The 17,579-nt window shown below is 58.0% G+C and overlaps 2 protein-coding genes across 2 annotated transcripts; one reads left to right on the top strand and one right to left on the bottom strand.

The window, feature by feature from the left end:
* Positions 1–497: 497 nt before the first annotated feature.
* Positions 498–6,589, bottom strand: MYL4 (myosin light chain 4). The gene is made up of 7 exons (XM_035347676.1): positions 6,421–6,589; positions 5,523–5,550; positions 3,388–3,537; positions 2,678–2,851; positions 2,241–2,318; positions 1,600–1,640; positions 498–752 (listed from the first exon to the last, which is right to left on the bottom strand). The coding sequence occupies exons 1-6, from the start codon at positions 6,517–6,519 to the stop codon at positions 1,612–1,614; spliced, it is 558 nt and encodes a 185-aa protein (XP_035203567.1). The 5' UTR covers positions 6,520–6,589; the 3' UTR covers positions 498–752; positions 1,600–1,611.
* Positions 6,590–10,140: 3,551 nt separating this feature from the next.
* Positions 10,141–15,146, top strand: LOC118178738 (parathyroid hormone/parathyroid hormone-related peptide receptor-like). Its single transcript, XM_035347482.1, has 13 exons — positions 10,141–10,218; positions 10,810–10,915; positions 11,333–11,443; positions 11,564–11,688; positions 11,853–11,947; positions 12,305–12,482; positions 12,647–12,800; positions 12,954–13,014; positions 13,610–13,676; positions 13,810–13,904; positions 14,234–14,375; positions 14,489–14,530; positions 14,768–15,146. Exons 1-13 carry the CDS (start codon positions 10,141–10,143, stop codon positions 15,122–15,124), a joined length of 1,611 nt encoding a protein of 536 aa, XP_035203373.1. The 3' UTR covers positions 15,125–15,146.
* The last annotated feature ends 2,433 nt before the right edge of the window (positions 15,147–17,579 follow it).

Below are 17,579 nucleotides of genomic sequence, written 5' to 3'. Positions count from 1 at the left end.
TAAAAAAAAAAAAAAAAAGAAGAGCCTCTGGGCTCCTCTGTCCCTTTTCTGGCTGGGACAGGCAGATCAAGGAGAAGGTGCCCACTGCTCTCTCCTGTGATGGGGACAGCAGCAGGACCAGGCATGGTTCAGTTCAGCCTGGACCTGGACAGAGTGCTCATGGAGCACCGTGCTGTAGGGTGGATGGGCTACAGGTCCAAAAAAAGGCCTGGTTTTAACACAGAGAGATGTGTCCTAAGAACAGGGGGTCACTGCATGCAGCCTGTCCCTTACTCTCACTTTGCACCGAGCCTTCAAACCCGTAGTAGCAAGACACAGCCAGCTGCTGGCCCCACGTTGAGGGTGGGTGATGAGCAAAGACCCTCACGCCCGGTCTGAATTCCTCCCTCACATCTAGAGGTCACGAAGCCTTCCCATGCTGTGAGAACATCCCACCAGCTCTGAGCACGGGTAGCCCCGGTCTCCCACCGCTCCACTGACCACACCGAAGCCACAGGTAGGGAAGGATGGAATGAGATTTAATGAGATAAATGTCACAGGAAAAAACTGAAAAGAATAATTTAGAGTTTAAAACCGAGCCGTGGACTTATCCCATTGTATACCGAGGCTTGGGCAGATGCACAGAGGCTAAATCTGCGCTGGAGCTCGTGTGGAATGCTTCTGTCAACAGGGGACATCTGGGGAAGAGGGGACACGGACGCAGGAATCTCACAGTTCGTGGTGCTCAGGTGGGTTCCAACATTTCCGAGAACCTGGGAGACAACCACGAGAGGGCTTTAATGCAACGAATCCGTGCAACGAGAGCGCCGCTTCCCAGATAAACCCCAAATGTCAATAACCGTAATTCCGTGCCATTAAAAAAAAGTGTTTCATGCAAATCGTTTTGGGTAGAATTGCATCTCCCTGGCAGCACTTGCCACCCAGCCGCCCGTATGACTGAGCTGATGAACAGGAGCTGGAGAGAAAGGGATGGAAAACAAGATAAAACGGGCACCGCGCATTCAAAGTTCAGACTTCTGTCTGCCTCGGCTTTAACCTTCTGATGCTTAAAGAGATTCGCAGAGGGAAGAAATAAAAGAGATTTTTAAATGTTTAATTTGTGTATTTAGCAGTATCTGAAGGTCTATTTTTTTTTTCCCTGCTGCCCTCTGCACAGCTGAGGAGGGGAAAAATGCTTAAGGCAAAAAAAAAAAGCGAGATAACAAAAGCATAAGAAACTGGCAGGGGTGAGTGGGGCCAGCTCTTAGTAATTTGGATTTCCCTTTAAACTGAACACATTTCAGAGGAGAGGTTCATCCTAAAAGACGCTTGTTTATCTTTTTCCTCAGGCAGCCTTAGAGGAATGCAAAAAGCTCAACAAGCAGCAAGGGTATGTTTTCCGTATTCTTTCTAATGTTAATGGCAATGTTGGTATTTTTTAAGCATTAACAAGGAAACTTGAACTACTGTGCTGAGTAGTTAATATTTTAATATTTTCTTGGCATCTAGTCAGTCACAGGTTTTTAAATATTTATGTCCACCAGCACGCGTTCCACGTGCATTTTTTTTAGGCAGGGCTTCCAATCTCAGAGCAAAGAGGGGAGCCCCTGATGGACTCACCTGAAGTTGGACTCAGCCAGACATGATGTGCTTGACAAAAGCTGAGGAGGAAAGGAGAAGTGAGAGCACAACCGTGCTGGGAGCTGGGGTCAAAGGTCCCCAGGGCACCCAGGGACAAAGGGTTGCTCTGCCAAGACCACGATATCTCCTTCTACTCCCACTTCCCACCCCAAACCCATTGGGAGAGATACCAAACACTCCTGGAGGCATCCAGCCCCCCTATTCCCAGTTTTCTGAGGCCATGGGGAGTGGATACCCCTCTTTTCCTCAATGCTCTCCCATTTTAGGGGTTCCCAGCCTTCATGCCAGATTTTTACCCTCTTGAAGCCATGCGCAACCTGCGTCTCCAAATGTTCCCAATTAGCTTCTGCTGCGAAGGATGCTGGCTTTATTTATTTTTGATGGCTTGCAGCAAAACAGTGCCAGCACTGGGGATAAAACAGTCCTGAAACCCTTGGAAACATGCTGACTTCGGCAGCCTTTCCCACCCCAGCTGACACATCTCACATCTCTCCTCGGAGAGGCTTTCGAGGATGGTCCACACCTTCCTCCCGGTGATCCCCAGTGTCCTCACACATTTTGTGCCCAAGGACAAGACCGCTGTGTCTGGGACAACCCCAGCAGGAACCTCTTGCTCCTACCTTCATAGTTGATACAGCCGTTGGCATCTTCTTGCCCTGCCATGAGCTGCTCCACCTCGCTTTCTGTCATCTTCTCCCCTGGAGGAGGAGGATGGAGAGGTGAGGGGACGGCTGTGGCCCTGCTGTGACCCTCCTGTCCTTCTTCCAGGGAGCCAAAGCCACCAGTAAAGGAAAAGGGGGTTAAATAGGTGGGATTGTGCAGAGAGGACCAAGGTGTGGCCATTGTCTGACGGTTGAGGGTGATGTGGACTCTCCAGCTCACTTGGGTCACGCATGAAGCTACGGCTTCAGATGGAAAAGCCACATCTTCGGGAGCCATCAACTCCTACAGAAGCCTACAAGCAGCAGTGTCTCTCCAACCAACAAACCCAAGCTATTTGCCCCAAAAGAGCTCCCGGGTGGCCCGTGGCCTGCTCCCCTCCCCGGGCAGCCCGTACCCAGCGTGACCAGCACGTGGCGCAGCTCTGCCCCCATCACCATCCCGTTGCCCTCCTTGTCGAAGACGCGCAGCCCTTCCACAAAGTCCTCGAAGGTGCCCTGCTCCCTGTTGCGGGTGAAGTGCTGCAGGATGGGGAGGAAGGTCTCGAAGTCCAGCACCTTTGTGTTCATTTCTGAAAGGGGAGGAGGAGAAGGGGGCAGAGATGAACCCTCGTAGGCTGAATTCACCCTCTGAGGACCTCCTGCTTGACCTTCCTGGGTGTCATTTCCATCTGAGAAGACCCAGAAGGTGATGGGACTGTTGGGACGTTATACTCGAGGCGGGAAGATCCGTACAAGGACTAATTATCAGCTGGGGACTGCACACAGGTTGCTGGTATTAGCCCCAGATTCAAACCAGCGGGTAGATCCTCTGCCACCAAAGCAGCGTGGCTGCAGTGGGACCGGCTGGGTTGCACTGCTTTGCAGTTTTCCAGCTCAGGATCCAGTCTGCTAGCACCAGCTGCCACCGTCCCCACTGGGGACAGCCTGTCCCTTAGGTCAGTTGTGGTACGGGGGTGGGTGGGAAGGAATTACCCAGGAATGAAGCCTCTCTGTGTCATTTTCTTTCTATTTTCTTTGTCTTGCAGGGCTCCAGGGGCTATGTCCCGCCACTGTCTGTCTGGGTTCGCGTATCCCTCCCAGTCCCATGGCCCCGGTGTGCCGTTACCTTCTGGTTTGGGCTTGCCCAGCACCTTCAGCACCTCCGCGTTGGTGGGGTTGTGTCCAAGCGCCCGCAGGACGTCCCCGCACTGCGCGTAGCTGATCTGCATGGCTCCCGTGGGCGTGCGGTCGAACAGGCTGAAGGCTTCCTTGAACTCTGCGGGGAGGAAGAGCTCGGCTGCCCCCTGCCCGTGCCGGCCCCGTTTCCCACCCCCCCGGGAGCAGGGTGGCCAGGAGAAGGTGGGAGTCCCCATATGAAGTTGGATGGATGAATCCTGCCGGGGTTCCTGCAGCACCTTGTGCTGGCAGCACCAGCTGCAGGCTGCTGTCCTCGCTGCAGATCGTCCCCACTGCTCTTCCCCTTCTCGACTCAGGTCCTGGGGACCCCACGACCCTCCCTCCGCACCCCCACCATGCCCGCAGTGCCCCATCTGCTCCAGACCCAGCCAGGCGGTCACCGTGCGGCACTGCTCGCGTTCAGGTAGGGTCACCGCGTCCACCCAGCCTTGCTGACCACACCTTACACCAGCCCTGCTTGGGAAGACACAGGAGATCCATCTCCAAGCTCAAATTATCACCCCTTTGAGTGTTACCTTTTACCTGCAGGAAGAAGGCCTAAAATAGGAAGAATTAGGGTCTCTCTCCTCCTTTACACGATGCTTTTTAGCTTCCTAACCTACTGCTGGATTCTCTCTTTGGTCCCCTGTTGCCTACATGGCCACCAGATGTTGACTGCATGGCCAACCACGCTCCTTTGCTGCTCAGAGCCTCGTCGCTGCCTCCCCCAGAAGGCTTCACCCCTCCAGCAGGCTCCTTGCTGGTGCTGAGGTGCAAAACGTGGAGAACCCAATTCTCCAGGGACCCCCCCGGCTCCTTACCCTCCTGGGGCAAGCCAAAGGTCCCGAGCCTGGCGGCTGGTTCCTGCCCCTCCATCTGCCCCTCATGGGCAGCGAGGTGCTGGTTTTCCTGCACCAGATGCTCCACCAGCTCCTGGCTTTCATCCTGCTGCCTCCAGGCCCTTGAATCCACCTGAGTAGCTGACTCGCCCAGGGGGGCAATCAGCCTTTCCAGCCGGTCCACGTGAATGCTCAGAGCTGTGAGTTTAACATCCATGGCTCTAACGAGCTCCAGATTCTGGTCCATCTTCTTCATGATGCCCAGCACTAGCTCCCTGGAAGTGGAGCAGCTGCTCCTCCGGCTGTTGTGCGGGACGAGACGGTTGCGGTCTCCATGTGGGGTTGGAGACGTGATGGTTTGGGATATATTGCTCTGGGTTTGGTGGGAATCCTTGCCTGGGGCTTTGAGTTTGTTACTTGGCATCTTTATATCTTCTGCTGAACTTCACCGTCGCCTGGATGTGTCCCAGTGGTGTCCATGACATGGATCTGTGTCCCTGTGGGGCTGCCCCGCACCTCGGGGTGCGGGTGTTTGCTCATTTGACCTCACAATGGCTCTGCCTCTGCAGGTGGCATCTGGGGGGGACCCAGGGAGGGCCACCGCCACCTGCAAGCCCCTGGGCCAAGAGGACGCTCGGTGATGTCCCCTCTTGCCCCAGCACCAAGGCCTGATAACCTGGAGCACGTCGCACGCTTGGGGACATTGCTGCCGCTTAAATCCAAATATCTTTGAAATCTCTCTCTTCTCCTTTCAAAACCCAGCCTGGAGGCTGACCCTGCCCAGCGCTCCTCTGCTCCTCCCAGTGATCCCAGCAGGACGTGCCCTCAGATCTCGTCCCTCCCCTGCTCTGCACCGAGGCACTGGAACTGCCCACGAGAGATGAGAAAGCCCAAACCCCGCGCAGATCGGGCACGGGGCTGTCCCTGCGTCCCGAAGGCTGCTCCTCCGGTACCAGCCCCAGACTTTGCACCAGGCTGCATCTCTCCCCTTGAGCAGCAAACACCTCCTTCCTTGCCGGGCTGTGAAGCTGGGATTATCCCGTTCATCTGGGGCACCCCCAGTGCTCAGCAAGGAGCCAGGGGCTGCTCCCTGCTCCCTGCTGTCTCAATCCCAGCCACATCCCTGCACCAGCTCCTGGTCACCTCCTCTCCTGCCTCCTTTCCCATCTCCTGCTGCAGAAAAACCTGGAGGAGGGGCTCCCCGTGCCTAATGCCATCCGAGGGGGAAGGTGGTGCCCGCACTTACCTTCGATCTGCTCTGCCGTGAATTCGATCTGTCGGGAGAAGAGAACAAGCAGGGCATGAGGACGGTGCTGGGGGCAGTGCAGGGGCTCAGCCGTGCCTCTGGGCTCTGCAGCATGCTCGGGGCAATGGCCATGCCCGTGCTGTGCCCGTGCCATGCCCGTGTCCGTGCCATGCCCGTGCTGTGCCCGTGCCGTGCCCGTGTCCATGCCATGCCCGTGCCGTGCCCGTGCCATGCCCGTGTCCGTGCCATGCCCGTGCCATGCCCAGGAACGCTCCCACCCTCATGACAGAACCAAAATCCCCACAGAAAACACAGCCTGCAGTGGTGCAGCGGGCACAGGGAGGATGCCCAGACCACGGTAGGGTGGGACCGATGTCATTTTGAGGCTTGGCCCCGAGTTCCAGTGATTAAGCAGCCTCTGTGCTGAGCCTGCCCTTAACAACCCCCTGCTGCAGCTCGGGCTTAAAAATGTAACCGTAACCTGGGGAATCGCGGCAAAAATGAGCTCCCATTGCAGGGACTTGGATAAAAGGTGCCATCCCATGGAGGAGGCAATGAGGGGGCAAAGTGCTTTAGGATGCAGGCAGCGGGTGGCAGAAATGCTTTTAGAGCTGCGGGGCCCTGGAGCTGCTGCGGGGCGTTTGGCTCCACAGCCCGAGCCGGCGCGATTTCCTCGGCTCCGCAGCACGCGGGGCTGGATGGGGGAGGTTTAAACCCCCCCCCGGCGAGGAGAGCATCGCTGCCAGCTCGCGGCATCAACGCAGCGGGATCGTTTTCCCCTCCCAAGCCCTGCTCCTAGATGGAAGAGCTGACGCCAACTCGCGTGGCGCCTCGCATCGCCCGCGCCTGGCAGGCGACGGCACGATGGAGGCACGCGATGCCTCCCTCCCTCGCTCACCTTCACGCTCCTGGGATCGAAGGCGAGCTCCCTGGGCACCTCCGGGGCTGCAGCCGCTTTGACTGCATCCTTTTTGGGGTCGGGTTTTTTGAGCGGCATCTCGCTGGGAGCTTTGCAGAGGTTCAAGGCTGAGTCCTCCAGGCCGGTGAAGCAACGGAGCGGAGGGCTGAGAGGCAGGGGCTGCTCCTTCCCTTATAAACCCAGCCCTGTCCTCACCCCGCAGGGGCAGGCCAGCTGCCGGAGCAACTGCTACTTACTATAAAAGGAAGAAAACTCAAACGAGAGGGGCCCCAACTCGACAATTGCCCATTGTCATCGGCTCCCGCGCGGCGAAGCCACCAGCCGCGAGAGGGGGGATGTCCCCCCCAGCACCTGCGCCGGGTGGGCTGCACGGGGGCCGCTCGCTAAAACAGCTCCGGAAACCTAAACGCTGACAGCCCCGGGTGCCTGGCAAGGAAAAAGCAATGCGGAGAAGGTGCTGGAGGGGCTGCATGGCCATGCTGTGGGTAGAGGACATGCTCGCCTGCCGCAGGGTGGCTAACAAGGGTGGTGCAAACGGTGTGACCCTTAATTCATCAGCTCCGGATCTTTCCCCCTGCACTCCTCCTGCACACCCCCATCGCAGCCCACGGTGCTGGATGCGCTGCTTTGGGTGCTACCTGGGCAGGGGAGGCTTCCAAAAGTGGCCTTTTTTTGGTGGGGGGGAGGGGAATAAAAATAAAATTCCCACCCCTACAGTGAGGGATAATTCTGGCAGCTGGGAAATTCCTGAAAAAAAAAAAAAAAAAAAAAAAAAAAGCCAGAAGAATCCATCGAGGTTCAGCATCCTGGAGAACGGCACTGGAGGGGCAAACCAAGAGATCTGAAACCATCACCTTAAACACAGCCAGGCTGCAGCAGAGCGGGGGGCTGCACCGAGGGCAAGCCGAGACCTGGTGCTTGGCTGACAGACACGGGGAGAAGCATTTACACGAGGTGGGAGCAGCAGCTCTGCTCGGGAGGTGCTGCACGGCCTCGTCGCTCCCACGCCTGCCTGGGCTGGGCTGCAGGGACGGCCGCGAGCCACTGGGTGGAACAGGATCCTGCGGGATGGATCCTGAGGGATGGATCCTGAGGGATGGATCCTGAGGGGTGGATCCTGAGGGATGGATCCTGCGGGATGGATCCTGAGGGATGGATCCTGAGGGATGGATCCTGTGGGGTGGATCCTGAGGGATGGATCCTGCCGGACGGATCCTGCGGGACGGATCCTGTGGGACGGATCCTGCAGGATGGATCCTGAGGGATGGATCCTGCTGGGTGGATCCTGTGGGACGGATCCTGCCGGATGGATCCTGAGGGATGGATCCTGAGGGATGGATCCATCAGGGTGCGAGCCATCGCGCTGACACGTATAGCCCCGAGTTGTGCGTGTGTGTAGGTACACAGAAGGCAGATACGTGCGTGCTCTCGGTGGTGTTTTCTGGGATCGAGGATCTGTCTCACTGCCAGGCTGTGCAGGAGCCGGGCAGCTCCTCCGCTTTGTGCCGTTCCTCTGATCCCTGCGGAAAACGAAGGGCTCAGGGAAGATGCACACATGAGCAGGGAGGTCTCCGGCTGTAAATACTGAATCCCCTTCTTCCCATAAGGCAGAAAATTACCCTAGCAATTAAATTCTGGGCATGGCGACTTTCCAATCTGCTTTAATTCCTAGGGTAATTTTCCATCTTCTGGAAAGATGGGGGGGGGGGGGTCCTCACCCTGCACCCAGCGCCCCCGCTTTGGCCTCTTTTTTGCCAAAATGCTGCTCCATGCTGAGCTGCCGCCAGCCGGGTCACGAAGGTCTTTTGGCAGGAGGGAGAAGGTGAAAACTGCTGGGAAATTTGCTGTCTGCCCTCGTCTCACGACTGCTGGAAAGGATCTGGGGTCTGACGGGGCTGCGTGGTGGTGCTGGGTGGGTGTCATTTGCGACGATTGCTTTCCCGATCTCTGCATAATAGAGCAAGCAATTTAACAGAAAACAACATGTTTTGCTCGCTGCAAACTCTGAGTCTGGGTCAGGTTTCTCCTGGGGTGGGAATCAAATCGCCCCGGAGCTTTGCTGCCTCCCCCTCAGGCAGCATCGATCCGTACGTGCCGCAAAACACAGAGCGCCCGTTCCAAAATAACCTCACCCGAACCCCGTCCGCACTCCCCGGGAGCTTCTTGGCCAGAAATCGGCACCCAGAAGAGCCTCCAGAAAATGCTGATCCTGCAGTTTAACTACTTAGCCCTTTTCTTGCCCTAAAACCCCAGGTGACATCCCCGTGAGCCCCTCGGTGAGGGAAACACCACGCTGGGGTCAGCACCCACGCAGCGCCCGGGCTGGGGGCTAAATAGGGCCGGGGTGATGGGCAGCTGCCAAACCTGCCCCGATCCCTCCTTTACAGCTGCTCACCGAGGCAGGGGAAGCATCCCAGAGGCTGGCTTTCCTCTCTGATTTAATCTGAGCCAGCAGCAGCACCTCCCGAGCGCTGTCACCGGGATTTGCTTTGCTCTCGCAACCCTCTGCTCTGTTTTTGCTCGCTGCAGGAGCCAGGCGAGGCCTGACCAAGCAGCGGGGAGGCTCCCGGTTAGGACCAGAGCGAGCCCCCCCTGCCTGGAAAACCCAGAGGGAGGCCCCGGGGGGCTCTGCCCCGTGCAGGATTTTGCCATTTACGGAGGCAGAGATAGCGGCACCCAGCCACGGATTGCATGGGTGAAACACCGGGCTGGGATCTTGAAATTCCCAGGATTTTGCACCGGGGTTTTGAATTTCAGCCTCATCCCACTGAGGACAACCTGCTCGGGGAGGGAGGACTCCCCGCTTTGTGCCCCCATTTCCCCAGGGGGATGCCAGGGATGCTGGGGGGGACACGAGGTGTCCCAACGAGCGGGGTGGTGGGAACAAGCTGGATGGATGAAGAATCCCCAAACACAGGGGACAGCCCCGGGGGCTCCCCACGGGGATGCAGGTGACGAGGGAGCTGCAGCTCCTCTGCCCCGTGGGGCGCGAGGCCGGCCCCGCCGCAGCTCCCCAGCGAACGCCCCAACACCAGGAGAAGGAAAAGGGTTAACCTGGCGTCTGCCTCAAAGACATCCCAGCTCCAGCAGCGAAGCAGTGAGGATGCTCACGGGTGGCACCCTCTGCCTCCCCACCTCCAGGCGCTCTTACTGGGATTTTCCCAGTCTGCCGGCTCCTCGGGACCAGTCTGCTGCTGGGGGCGGCAGGGGGATGCCGTGACAGCTGAAAAATGAGCCGCCGGGCAGCGAGAGGAGTTCTGAGAGGAGGAATCTGCCTCGTCTGAGGAGGATTTTAGCACCTAGGGCTAAGCCAACAAAGCTCTGCCGTCCCCATCCCGACGGGAATTGTTTGCTCACACTCCGGGAGCTGCTTAAAGCAGGCGAGACGCGGAGAGCGAACAGGAGCACGCGAGCTGGGGGGAGACCCCCCACGCGTGGCAAGCCTGCGAGCATCCCGTGGCGCTGCCGGGACGGGGGCTCACCCTGAGCCCCCAGGGACGCGCTGTGCCCCTGCTGCCACCTCACCTCGATGGGGACCATGGCCGGGAAGGCGCTCGCAGAAGATGCTCTGCCTCGCCGAACGCGCCGGCTCTCTTTGTAGCCCGTGGGCCGGCGGAGATTCGTGGTGCCCGGACGGCTGCGCCCAGGCAAAGGCTTCGCTCTCTCCATCCCTCCGTCCCTGAGGATCCCGGTGGGACCATGGCGGCATCGGGCTGCGGGGGAGGCGCCGCGGTGGCCCTGCTCTGCTGCTGCCTCCTGAGCTCTGCCTGGGCTCTGGTAAGTCTGCGCGGCCCCGGGCTCCTCCGGGCCCTCTGCTCTGCTGCCTTCAGGTATCGCTGACTGCCTCTGGGCAGCCCAGCCCGCACCTCCTGCAGCTGCACTCCTGATAGAAGCTTTTCAGCAGCCATGGGGACACCGTGATGGGATTTAAAAAAATAATAATAAATAATAAAAGACTATTTTTTCAATTTCTTGGACATGCCCAGGGCAGGGCTCGCAAGGGACCGGAGGGACCCAGACGAGTTCCCGTTAGCACCGGCGAGGCTGCGGGACCGGCAGCGAGGGCAGAGCTGGGGGCACCCACGGCAGCGCCTCTCCCCAAAGCGCCCCCCCCTCGCTGATGCACCCCCTCCGTGCCTCCCCAGCCCCACTCCGTGAGGCTGCCCCGCTGGCTCTGCCCACCTCCTCCAGACACATTCGTGGCCTCCCTGCTTCGGCTTCGGCTCATTTCCCAGCCGAGGATGCTCCTGCTTCGTGCAGGAGGGCGCAAAGAGTGCTCAGAGCAGAACTGAGCTGAGCTGCCATCAGAGACCACTGGCCAAAGCCCCCCTGTGATGGGGGGTCCTCACCCCGCTTTTGTCTGGGCAGGTGGACCCCGACGACGTGCTCACGAAAGAAGAGCAGATTTACCTCCTGGTGGAAGCCAAGGAGAAATGTCAGAGAGACATAAAAGCCCAGCTGGAGAAGATCAAAGGTAGCAGCCTGACCCTGCACATGGGGGGGCAAGCCCAGGGATGTGACTATGTCACCGAGAACGCTGTCCCCTCTGATGGCAGCAGGATGTGGCCAAGGGGACCCGCAGCTCCTGGGGACCACTGGGGTACTAAAATGGGTTTGTGCAGCTCCTGGGTGCAATTAGGGGCTAATCAAACCCTCGCAGTGATGAGCCAGTGCTGGCTGCACTGGACCACCCCCTGTGCAGCACAAAGAGCTGAGGGATGGGGTGGGGATGGGGATGGGGTTGGGATGGGATGTGTCCCCCTGCTCTGCAGACAAGGGGTGATGGCATGGCAGTGGAATTCCTCGCCTTGGTCCGGGGCCCATGGAGGCCAGAGGCAGGACAAGGAGCTGTTTGGACACAGGGTGTGATGCACCTTTGCTCCCTGGCCAGATACCAGCTGCCTTCCCGAGTGGGATGGGATTATCTGCTGGCCGGAGGGCTCCCCCAGCCAGGAGGTGGCCGTGCCCTGCCCTGACTACATCTACGACTTCAACCACAAAGGTGAGCGCTCGCAGCCGGACAGGGCGTGAGCTCACCTCGGGGAGCCGCCTGCACCAGGCGGGGGTGCAGATGGATTTCCTGTGGGTTCTGTTGCTGTCACAGCACCCACCGCGTTCCCAGGTCATGCCTACAGGTACTGCAGCGCCTACGGGACGTGGGAGATGGCTCTCAGCCTCAACAAGACCTGGGCCAATTACACTGAATGCGCTGTGCTCTTCTCCTCCGAGAGCCGGAGCCGCGAGAAGGTGACCTTGCTCGTCGGAGGCGCTGGGAAAGGGGCTGGGGACCAGGGGAAGGGCTGGGACCGGGGCTCCCCAGAACAAGCTCTACTCCTCCCGTGCTCTCAGCCTGGAGGCAGAAAGGGCCCTGGGCCGTGGAGGAGGCACGGAGCAGAGCCCTTCTCTTCCAGGAGGTGTTTGACCGCCTGCACCTGATGTACACCATCGGCTACTCCATCTCCCTGGCCTCCCTCATCGTCGCTGTCTGCATCCTCTCCTACTTCAAGTAAGGAGGAGCTGAGCCCCATCCCCACGGGGGGGACAACCACGTTCCCGTCTCCTGCACGCAGCACCTGGGAGCAGCAGCCCCGTGGGGCACAGGCACCACCCCAACCCCAGCACAGACCTCAGAGCATTTCCCAGAGCCCCCAGACACAAACTGGTGACCAGTACAACCAGCTCCCCACCACCCTGCTCCTGAAGGGGGATGAAACCCCACTCGCCCCCAGAGCTGCCCCCTGTGCCCATGGGGGGCTGGCACTTCGGGGCTGACCTTCTCCAGGCCCCCCCTTGCCTGGTAGCCCACACACGCTGAGCTTTTTGGGCAGCCAGGGCTGGGCTCGTGTCGCCTCCTTCTCCGTAGGCGCCTGCACTGCACACGCAACTACATCCACGTCCACCTCTTCACCTCCTTCATCTGCCGGGCGGTGAGCATCTTCGTGAAGGACATGGTGCTCTACTCGGCCAGCGAGACGGAGAAGCTGCGGGAGGACGACTTCAAGGCAGAAATGGGCTCCTCGCCGGGCCAACGGAGCCACCTGGCAAGTGGTGCACGGAGACCGGAGGCAGGAAAGGGAGATTTAGGAGCCCTGGTGCAAGGAGATGTGGGGCTGTGACACTGTGTGATGCCACCGGGGAGGAGATGCAGCTCTGGTGGCCCACAGCTTTCAGGGTATGTCTGACGTGGGTACCTCTCTGCCCGCAGGTCGGCTGCAAGGTGGTGGTGACGCTCTTCCTCTATTTTCTGGCCACCAACCACTACTGGATCCTGGTGGAAGGTCTCTACCTGCACAGCCTGATCTTCATGGCCTTCCTCTCCAACAAGAGCTACCTGTGGGTCCTCATCATCATCGGCTGGGGTAAGCTTGGACCCCAACGCAAGCCCTGAGGAGCTGGGGCGCTGAGCAGCACCAATTGCCAAGATAAGGGCAATGGGACACAGCTAGGAACCAATTCAGGCTGCAAACGTTGTGTCTCAGCTGTGCTCCTCGCCCCGGTTTCTGTCTCTCCAGGTCTCCCCGCCGTCTTTGTGTCTGTCTGGGCCAGCGTCAGGGCCTCCCTGGCGGATACGCAGTACGTAGCTCCTCCACCAGCAGGCCTTGGGGCAGGGAAGGGTTGGTTGCAAATGCTAGCAAGAAATGTGTGGGCACCAGAGCTTCTGGAAACGAAAAAAATCCAGAAAGAACAAGAGGAGTCAACACGCATACAAGGCTTGTTCATAAAACTGTTGGTAATCTAGACCAGTAATATCTTTGTTCCGCACGTGGAAGGAAGCTGGATGCAGCTTTACATCATAAATTGATCGGTAAACGGTGCCAAGATGAACACTAGTGGTATTTTCTGAAGTTAAGCATTTTGAAATGAGAAAGACCACAGGACTTAGAGCAGGAGGTTTAGACAAGGAGCTCCCAGGGGGGTTCACGTTAATTTAAAACTGATCTGCCACACCATGATGGCTGGGGGTGCTTGTAACAGGGCTGCTGCTGGGGCAGGATTGACCCAAACTCCAGATTTCTCCCAGCCAGGCTCACTCGGAGATAGCAAAGAGGTGAAGGGTGGGAGGACGGGAAATGGGGACGGTGGCTGGGGGGGACGGGGACGATCAGCCAGCAGCTCTCCTCACCAGTGACTGCAGCCGTCTCCAAAGGTTCTTCACCGGTCTCTTCAGGTGCTGGGACCTCAGCGCGGGGAACATGAAGTGGATTTATCAGGTCCCCATCTTGGCTGCCATCGTGGTAAGAACCCCGCGGCTCCATTTCCCAACCCTTTTCAGGGAAAGGGGACTGGGAGCAACCCAGGGCTGATCGCTTGTGGTTGCTGGGCCGGGTCCCTGCAGGCAACAAACCCACGGTGGGTGTCTGTCGGCAGGTGAACTTCTTCCTCTTCCTCAACATCGTCCGGGTGCTGGCCTCCAAGCTCTGGGAGACGAACACGGGGAAGCTGGACCCCCGGCAGCAGTACAGGCAAGCGCTGGCAGCAGCAAGACCACGGCCCAGCCCTGGGCTGGCTCATTTAGGTGGGACGGTTCCCCAGAGGGCTGTGAATGAAGAGCAGAGACGTTGGAAGAGCTGCAGGAGCGAGGGAGGGTGGCAGCCAGCACTTCTGGGACATCAGTTTGCTTGAAACAGCAGGCTTGGGGTTCAGACCTTGCCTGGTCCCTTCCCCAAGCCGGGTGATGGGCGATAGCCTGCACAAACCACGGCAGCAGCAGAAGCTCCGGCTCCTACCCTTCGCTGGGACACTCCCCAACACCGGCAGCTCCCAGCTCACCACCCCGTGTTTCTCCTCTCAGGAAGCTGCTCAAGTCCACGCTGGTGCTGATGCCGCTTTTCGGGGTCCACTACGTGGTGTTCATGGCCATGCCCTACACCGAAGTCTCCGGGGTGCTGTGGCAGATCCAGATGCATTACGAGATGCTCTTTAACTCCTCTCAGGTACGTTGCCGTGGGGCTGCCCGCCCTGCTCCCAGCACCGAGCGGTGTCCACCCGGGCACGCACACGGCATCCCGGCTCAGGACTCAAATCCCGTGTCCGTCTCTTTTGGCAGGGTTTCTTTGTGGCATTCATCTACTGCTTTTGCAACGGGGAGGTAAGTGAGAAGCGCGAGCAGCTGAGCTCCGGGTCAAGGCCCTTTAGGGGCAGGGACTTTAACCCGCAGCCCCCAGCTTGGGATAACTGGAGCGAAAACTGGGTCACCATGGTCTGTAGGCTTGGGAAGGGAAAATCTCTAGGAGTGAAAACCTTGGGAAGGGAAGGGCAGGGAAGGGCAGGGCCGCCTGTTTTGCTGGCTCTGAGCACCAGCAGCCGTCTCTGATCCCTCCTTTAGGTGCAGGCAGAGATTAAGAAAGCCCATTTTCGGAGAAGCCTGGCGCTGGACTTCAAGCAGAAGGCACGTGCCACCAGCGCGGCGGGGAGCTGCTACTACGGCGGGCTGGCCTCCCATGCCACCACCAGCTTCAGCATAAGCCTCGCGGGGCGAGCGGCGGGGAGCACGCAGCAGCGTGGGCTGCTGCTCCCTGCCCGTGCCAGCCTGCCTGGCTACGTCCCCGGCTCCTTTGCCTCGGACTTTTTGCCCTGCCCAACCCAGGAGATGAGCCAGAAAGCCTGCGGGGAAACCACCGGGGACTTAGATGGGGATCGGAGTCACCCCAACCTGAACAAAGAGCTGGAGACGATGCTGTGAAGTTAATGGTGGACTAACAGCTGGACTGATCCTCGTGCTCTGGGCTCCTTTTATGCTCCTGTGAGGAGCTGGGGCAGGGGTCAGCAGCTGAATCAACACAATTCCCTCTGCCTCGCAGCCAGCACGCAAAGGGACCGCGTGCTCCTGTTCCCTCTTGTACCTACCTGGCCTAAAAACGAGCTGGTTCAAAACCTCCTTTCCTTCCACACACAGATGAGTGGTGTAAGTGATGTCTGTGCATGCAAAGCCTCGAATCGTCACCAGGACGCAGTCCTCCAGGCCCAATCCGACAGACTGACAGCCTGGAAGGCCACTTCAGCTCCAGCGTGTACAAAGCTGAGCCAACAACACCGCAGCCCTTTAAGTCTGCCTCCCCTCCTTGGCGCTAATTCCTGCGTTGTGCAGCCCGGGGCTGGCAGGGAACAGTGCCCGCAGAGCTGCTCTGCAGCTCACCCTGCCCTCACCTGCATCCTAGCATTGCTCACCGGTGCTGTGAAGGCCAACGGGCACTGCTCAGCCACAAAAAGGGCACGGAGTCACTGGGACACGACGGGCTGAGGGAGGCAGACTGCGTTACAGCCTGGGAAGGGCGCAGCAAAACGCCTCGGTGCCCCATGATCGTGTGGAAATGCAGAGACCACAGCATGCAAGAGCCTTGGCCCTGGGCTCTTTTTGCAAGCTAGTCAATAAAGAGGCAGTCTGCAAGGCTTGCTTCCGTCCTCAAACTTCTTTACGGTCTCAGCAAATGGTTACAGGAGGAGGCAGAGGGGGGTGAAGGGCTGGAAATCCCACCAGGTTCACACACAGCCAGATCTACCCTCAGTGCTCGTGGTTGGGGTGCAGTGACGCCTCCCAGCTCCCTCCTGCCCCCTCTGTGACACAGAGGCTGCCTGGAAAACCTCAGCACCCCGCTGGGAAAAGGCATTCCCGGGGATATTGCGATGCCCTGCGCAGACAATTCAGTCAGCTGGTGAGGGAGGGAGGTGGGGGATGATGATTACGATGCTGTTGGGAGAAGTGGTACATACACCACTTGAAGTTACATGTTGGTGGTGTTTTTTCCTACTTGCTCTAACGAGACACATTCCAAGGCAGTAATTTCATAATAAAGCCAGTGACAGAGAACACGTAAATAACGCTGTGCATTTGCAGAGCTTTCTGGTGAAAGCCTAAGATGCAAACTGAGCCCCAAGGATTACAAAGCACTAAAGGAACCAGCAGCCAGAGGACCAGGAGACCTGTCAGGGCAGGGACAAGGTTTCTGGGTCTAGAAGAAGATGGCACATCTGCATCAGCCCCAGCCAAGAAAGCAAGTGCCCCCCTCTGGGGGACGAGGGGCAGAGGGGGCAACTGATGCTCGAGCAGAGGCAGGAGCAGGCTTGTACTTCCCAAACCTGAGCTTCCTGTAAACGATTTGCTCAGCTGAGTTGTGCTCCTGCCTGTTCAGAAGAAAGCACAGCCAGCCCCTGCAAGGAGAGAGGTTCTCTTTCAGGGCAGTTGGCATGCGGCTCACACTGCTACCTTGTTCTGGGGAAAAGGAATCAACCCCCCTATGTATCTAACGGGGACCTGTGAACTGACATTTATAGCTCTCGGTCACCGATCACTATTTACTCACTCAATTCTCCAAGGGCTCCTGGTAGCTGAGAGAGGGGTGAGGAATTTCAGTCATCCTATCAGGACAGCAGAGGGATGCCTTAAAAAGAAGGGGAGAAAGCCAAGCACATGCCACATACAGGCCAGTTCCCAGCGGCAGCAACCTGAGACCAAGAAAGGGAGGGAGCAGGGGGCAGCTTTATACTACCAAGCTACTTTTTGGTTTTAAAACTCACATCTTTAAGTGTGCTGAGTGGTAAACACTACGTGTGATAAGGAAAATGGAACCCAGCAGTGGCTCCTACCCCCCTGCCGCATCTGCCCTGGAACAAGACATCATCCTCATCTTAATACTAAATATGCTGAAGTCTTTGGTCTTGCATAGCTTAGCAAAGCAAAGCCAAGAGGATTCTGCCTAGCCTGTGATTAGATAATTCAAGTGGAAGCTATTCTAAAACCTGTATTAGAGCTAGATAGTGAGGGGGCCCAAACAATCAAATTGCTGTCTTCACTGAAACCAGGACACGTGCAAGTCAGATGACAGGACTGGGGCTGAGTTCTCTTTCCAGCTCTACAACGACACCAGGAAAGGCTGGAAGAAGCAACGTGTCCTGGACTGCACACTGCCACACGTGTAAAATGGAGAGAAAACCATTCCCCAGTAGGCTTTGAAGCTAAAATCTGGTTTTCAAAACCGTGAACGACGCTGAGAAAAACCACAGGAATTATTTTCTAAACTGCAATCCAAAACTTCTGTTCAAAGAAAGGGATGCAGTCAGATCTCCAGCCAGCCAAACTGCTATCCAAATGCCAGAACAGCCAAAGGAAGAAGTGGAGAACAAAACGCACGTGCTAGGAA

The sequence above is a fragment of the Oxyura jamaicensis genome, chromosome 27 (genome assembly GCF_011077185.1).
Source record: "Oxyura jamaicensis isolate SHBP4307 breed ruddy duck chromosome 27, BPBGC_Ojam_1.0, whole genome shotgun sequence".
Taxonomy (NCBI): Eukaryota; Metazoa; Chordata; class Aves; order Anseriformes; family Anatidae; genus Oxyura; species Oxyura jamaicensis.
Note: the sequence above shows the minus strand (reverse complement) of the source record. Positions and strands in the feature narration are given on the sequence as shown.

Excerpts from the sequence above, each read along its gene's own strand:
- MYL4 (XM_035347676.1), bottom strand. The coding sequence starts at position 6,519 with ATGCCGCTCAAAAAACCCGACCCCAAAAAGGATGCAGTCAAAGCGGCT. Across the intron at positions 2,852-3,387 it reads GGGCAAGCCCAAACCAGAAG|AAATGAACACAAAGGTGCTG; the intron begins GTAACGGCACAC and ends CTCCCCTTTCAG. Across the intron at positions 2,319-2,677 it reads CCACGTGCTGGTCACGCTGG|GGGAGAAGATGACAGAAAGC; the intron begins GTACGGGCTGCC and ends CTCCTCCTCCAG.
- LOC118178738 (XM_035347482.1), top strand. The coding sequence starts at position 10,141 with ATGGCGGCATCGGGCTGCGGGGGAGGCGCCGCGGTGGCCCTGCTCTGC. Across the intron at positions 11,444-11,563 it reads CTACGACTTCAACCACAAAG|GTCATGCCTACAGGTACTGC; the intron begins GTGAGCGCTCGC and ends CCGCGTTCCCAG. Across the intron at positions 12,483-12,646 it reads CGGGCCAACGGAGCCACCTG|GTCGGCTGCAAGGTGGTGGT; the intron begins GCAAGTGGTGCA and ends CTCTGCCCGCAG.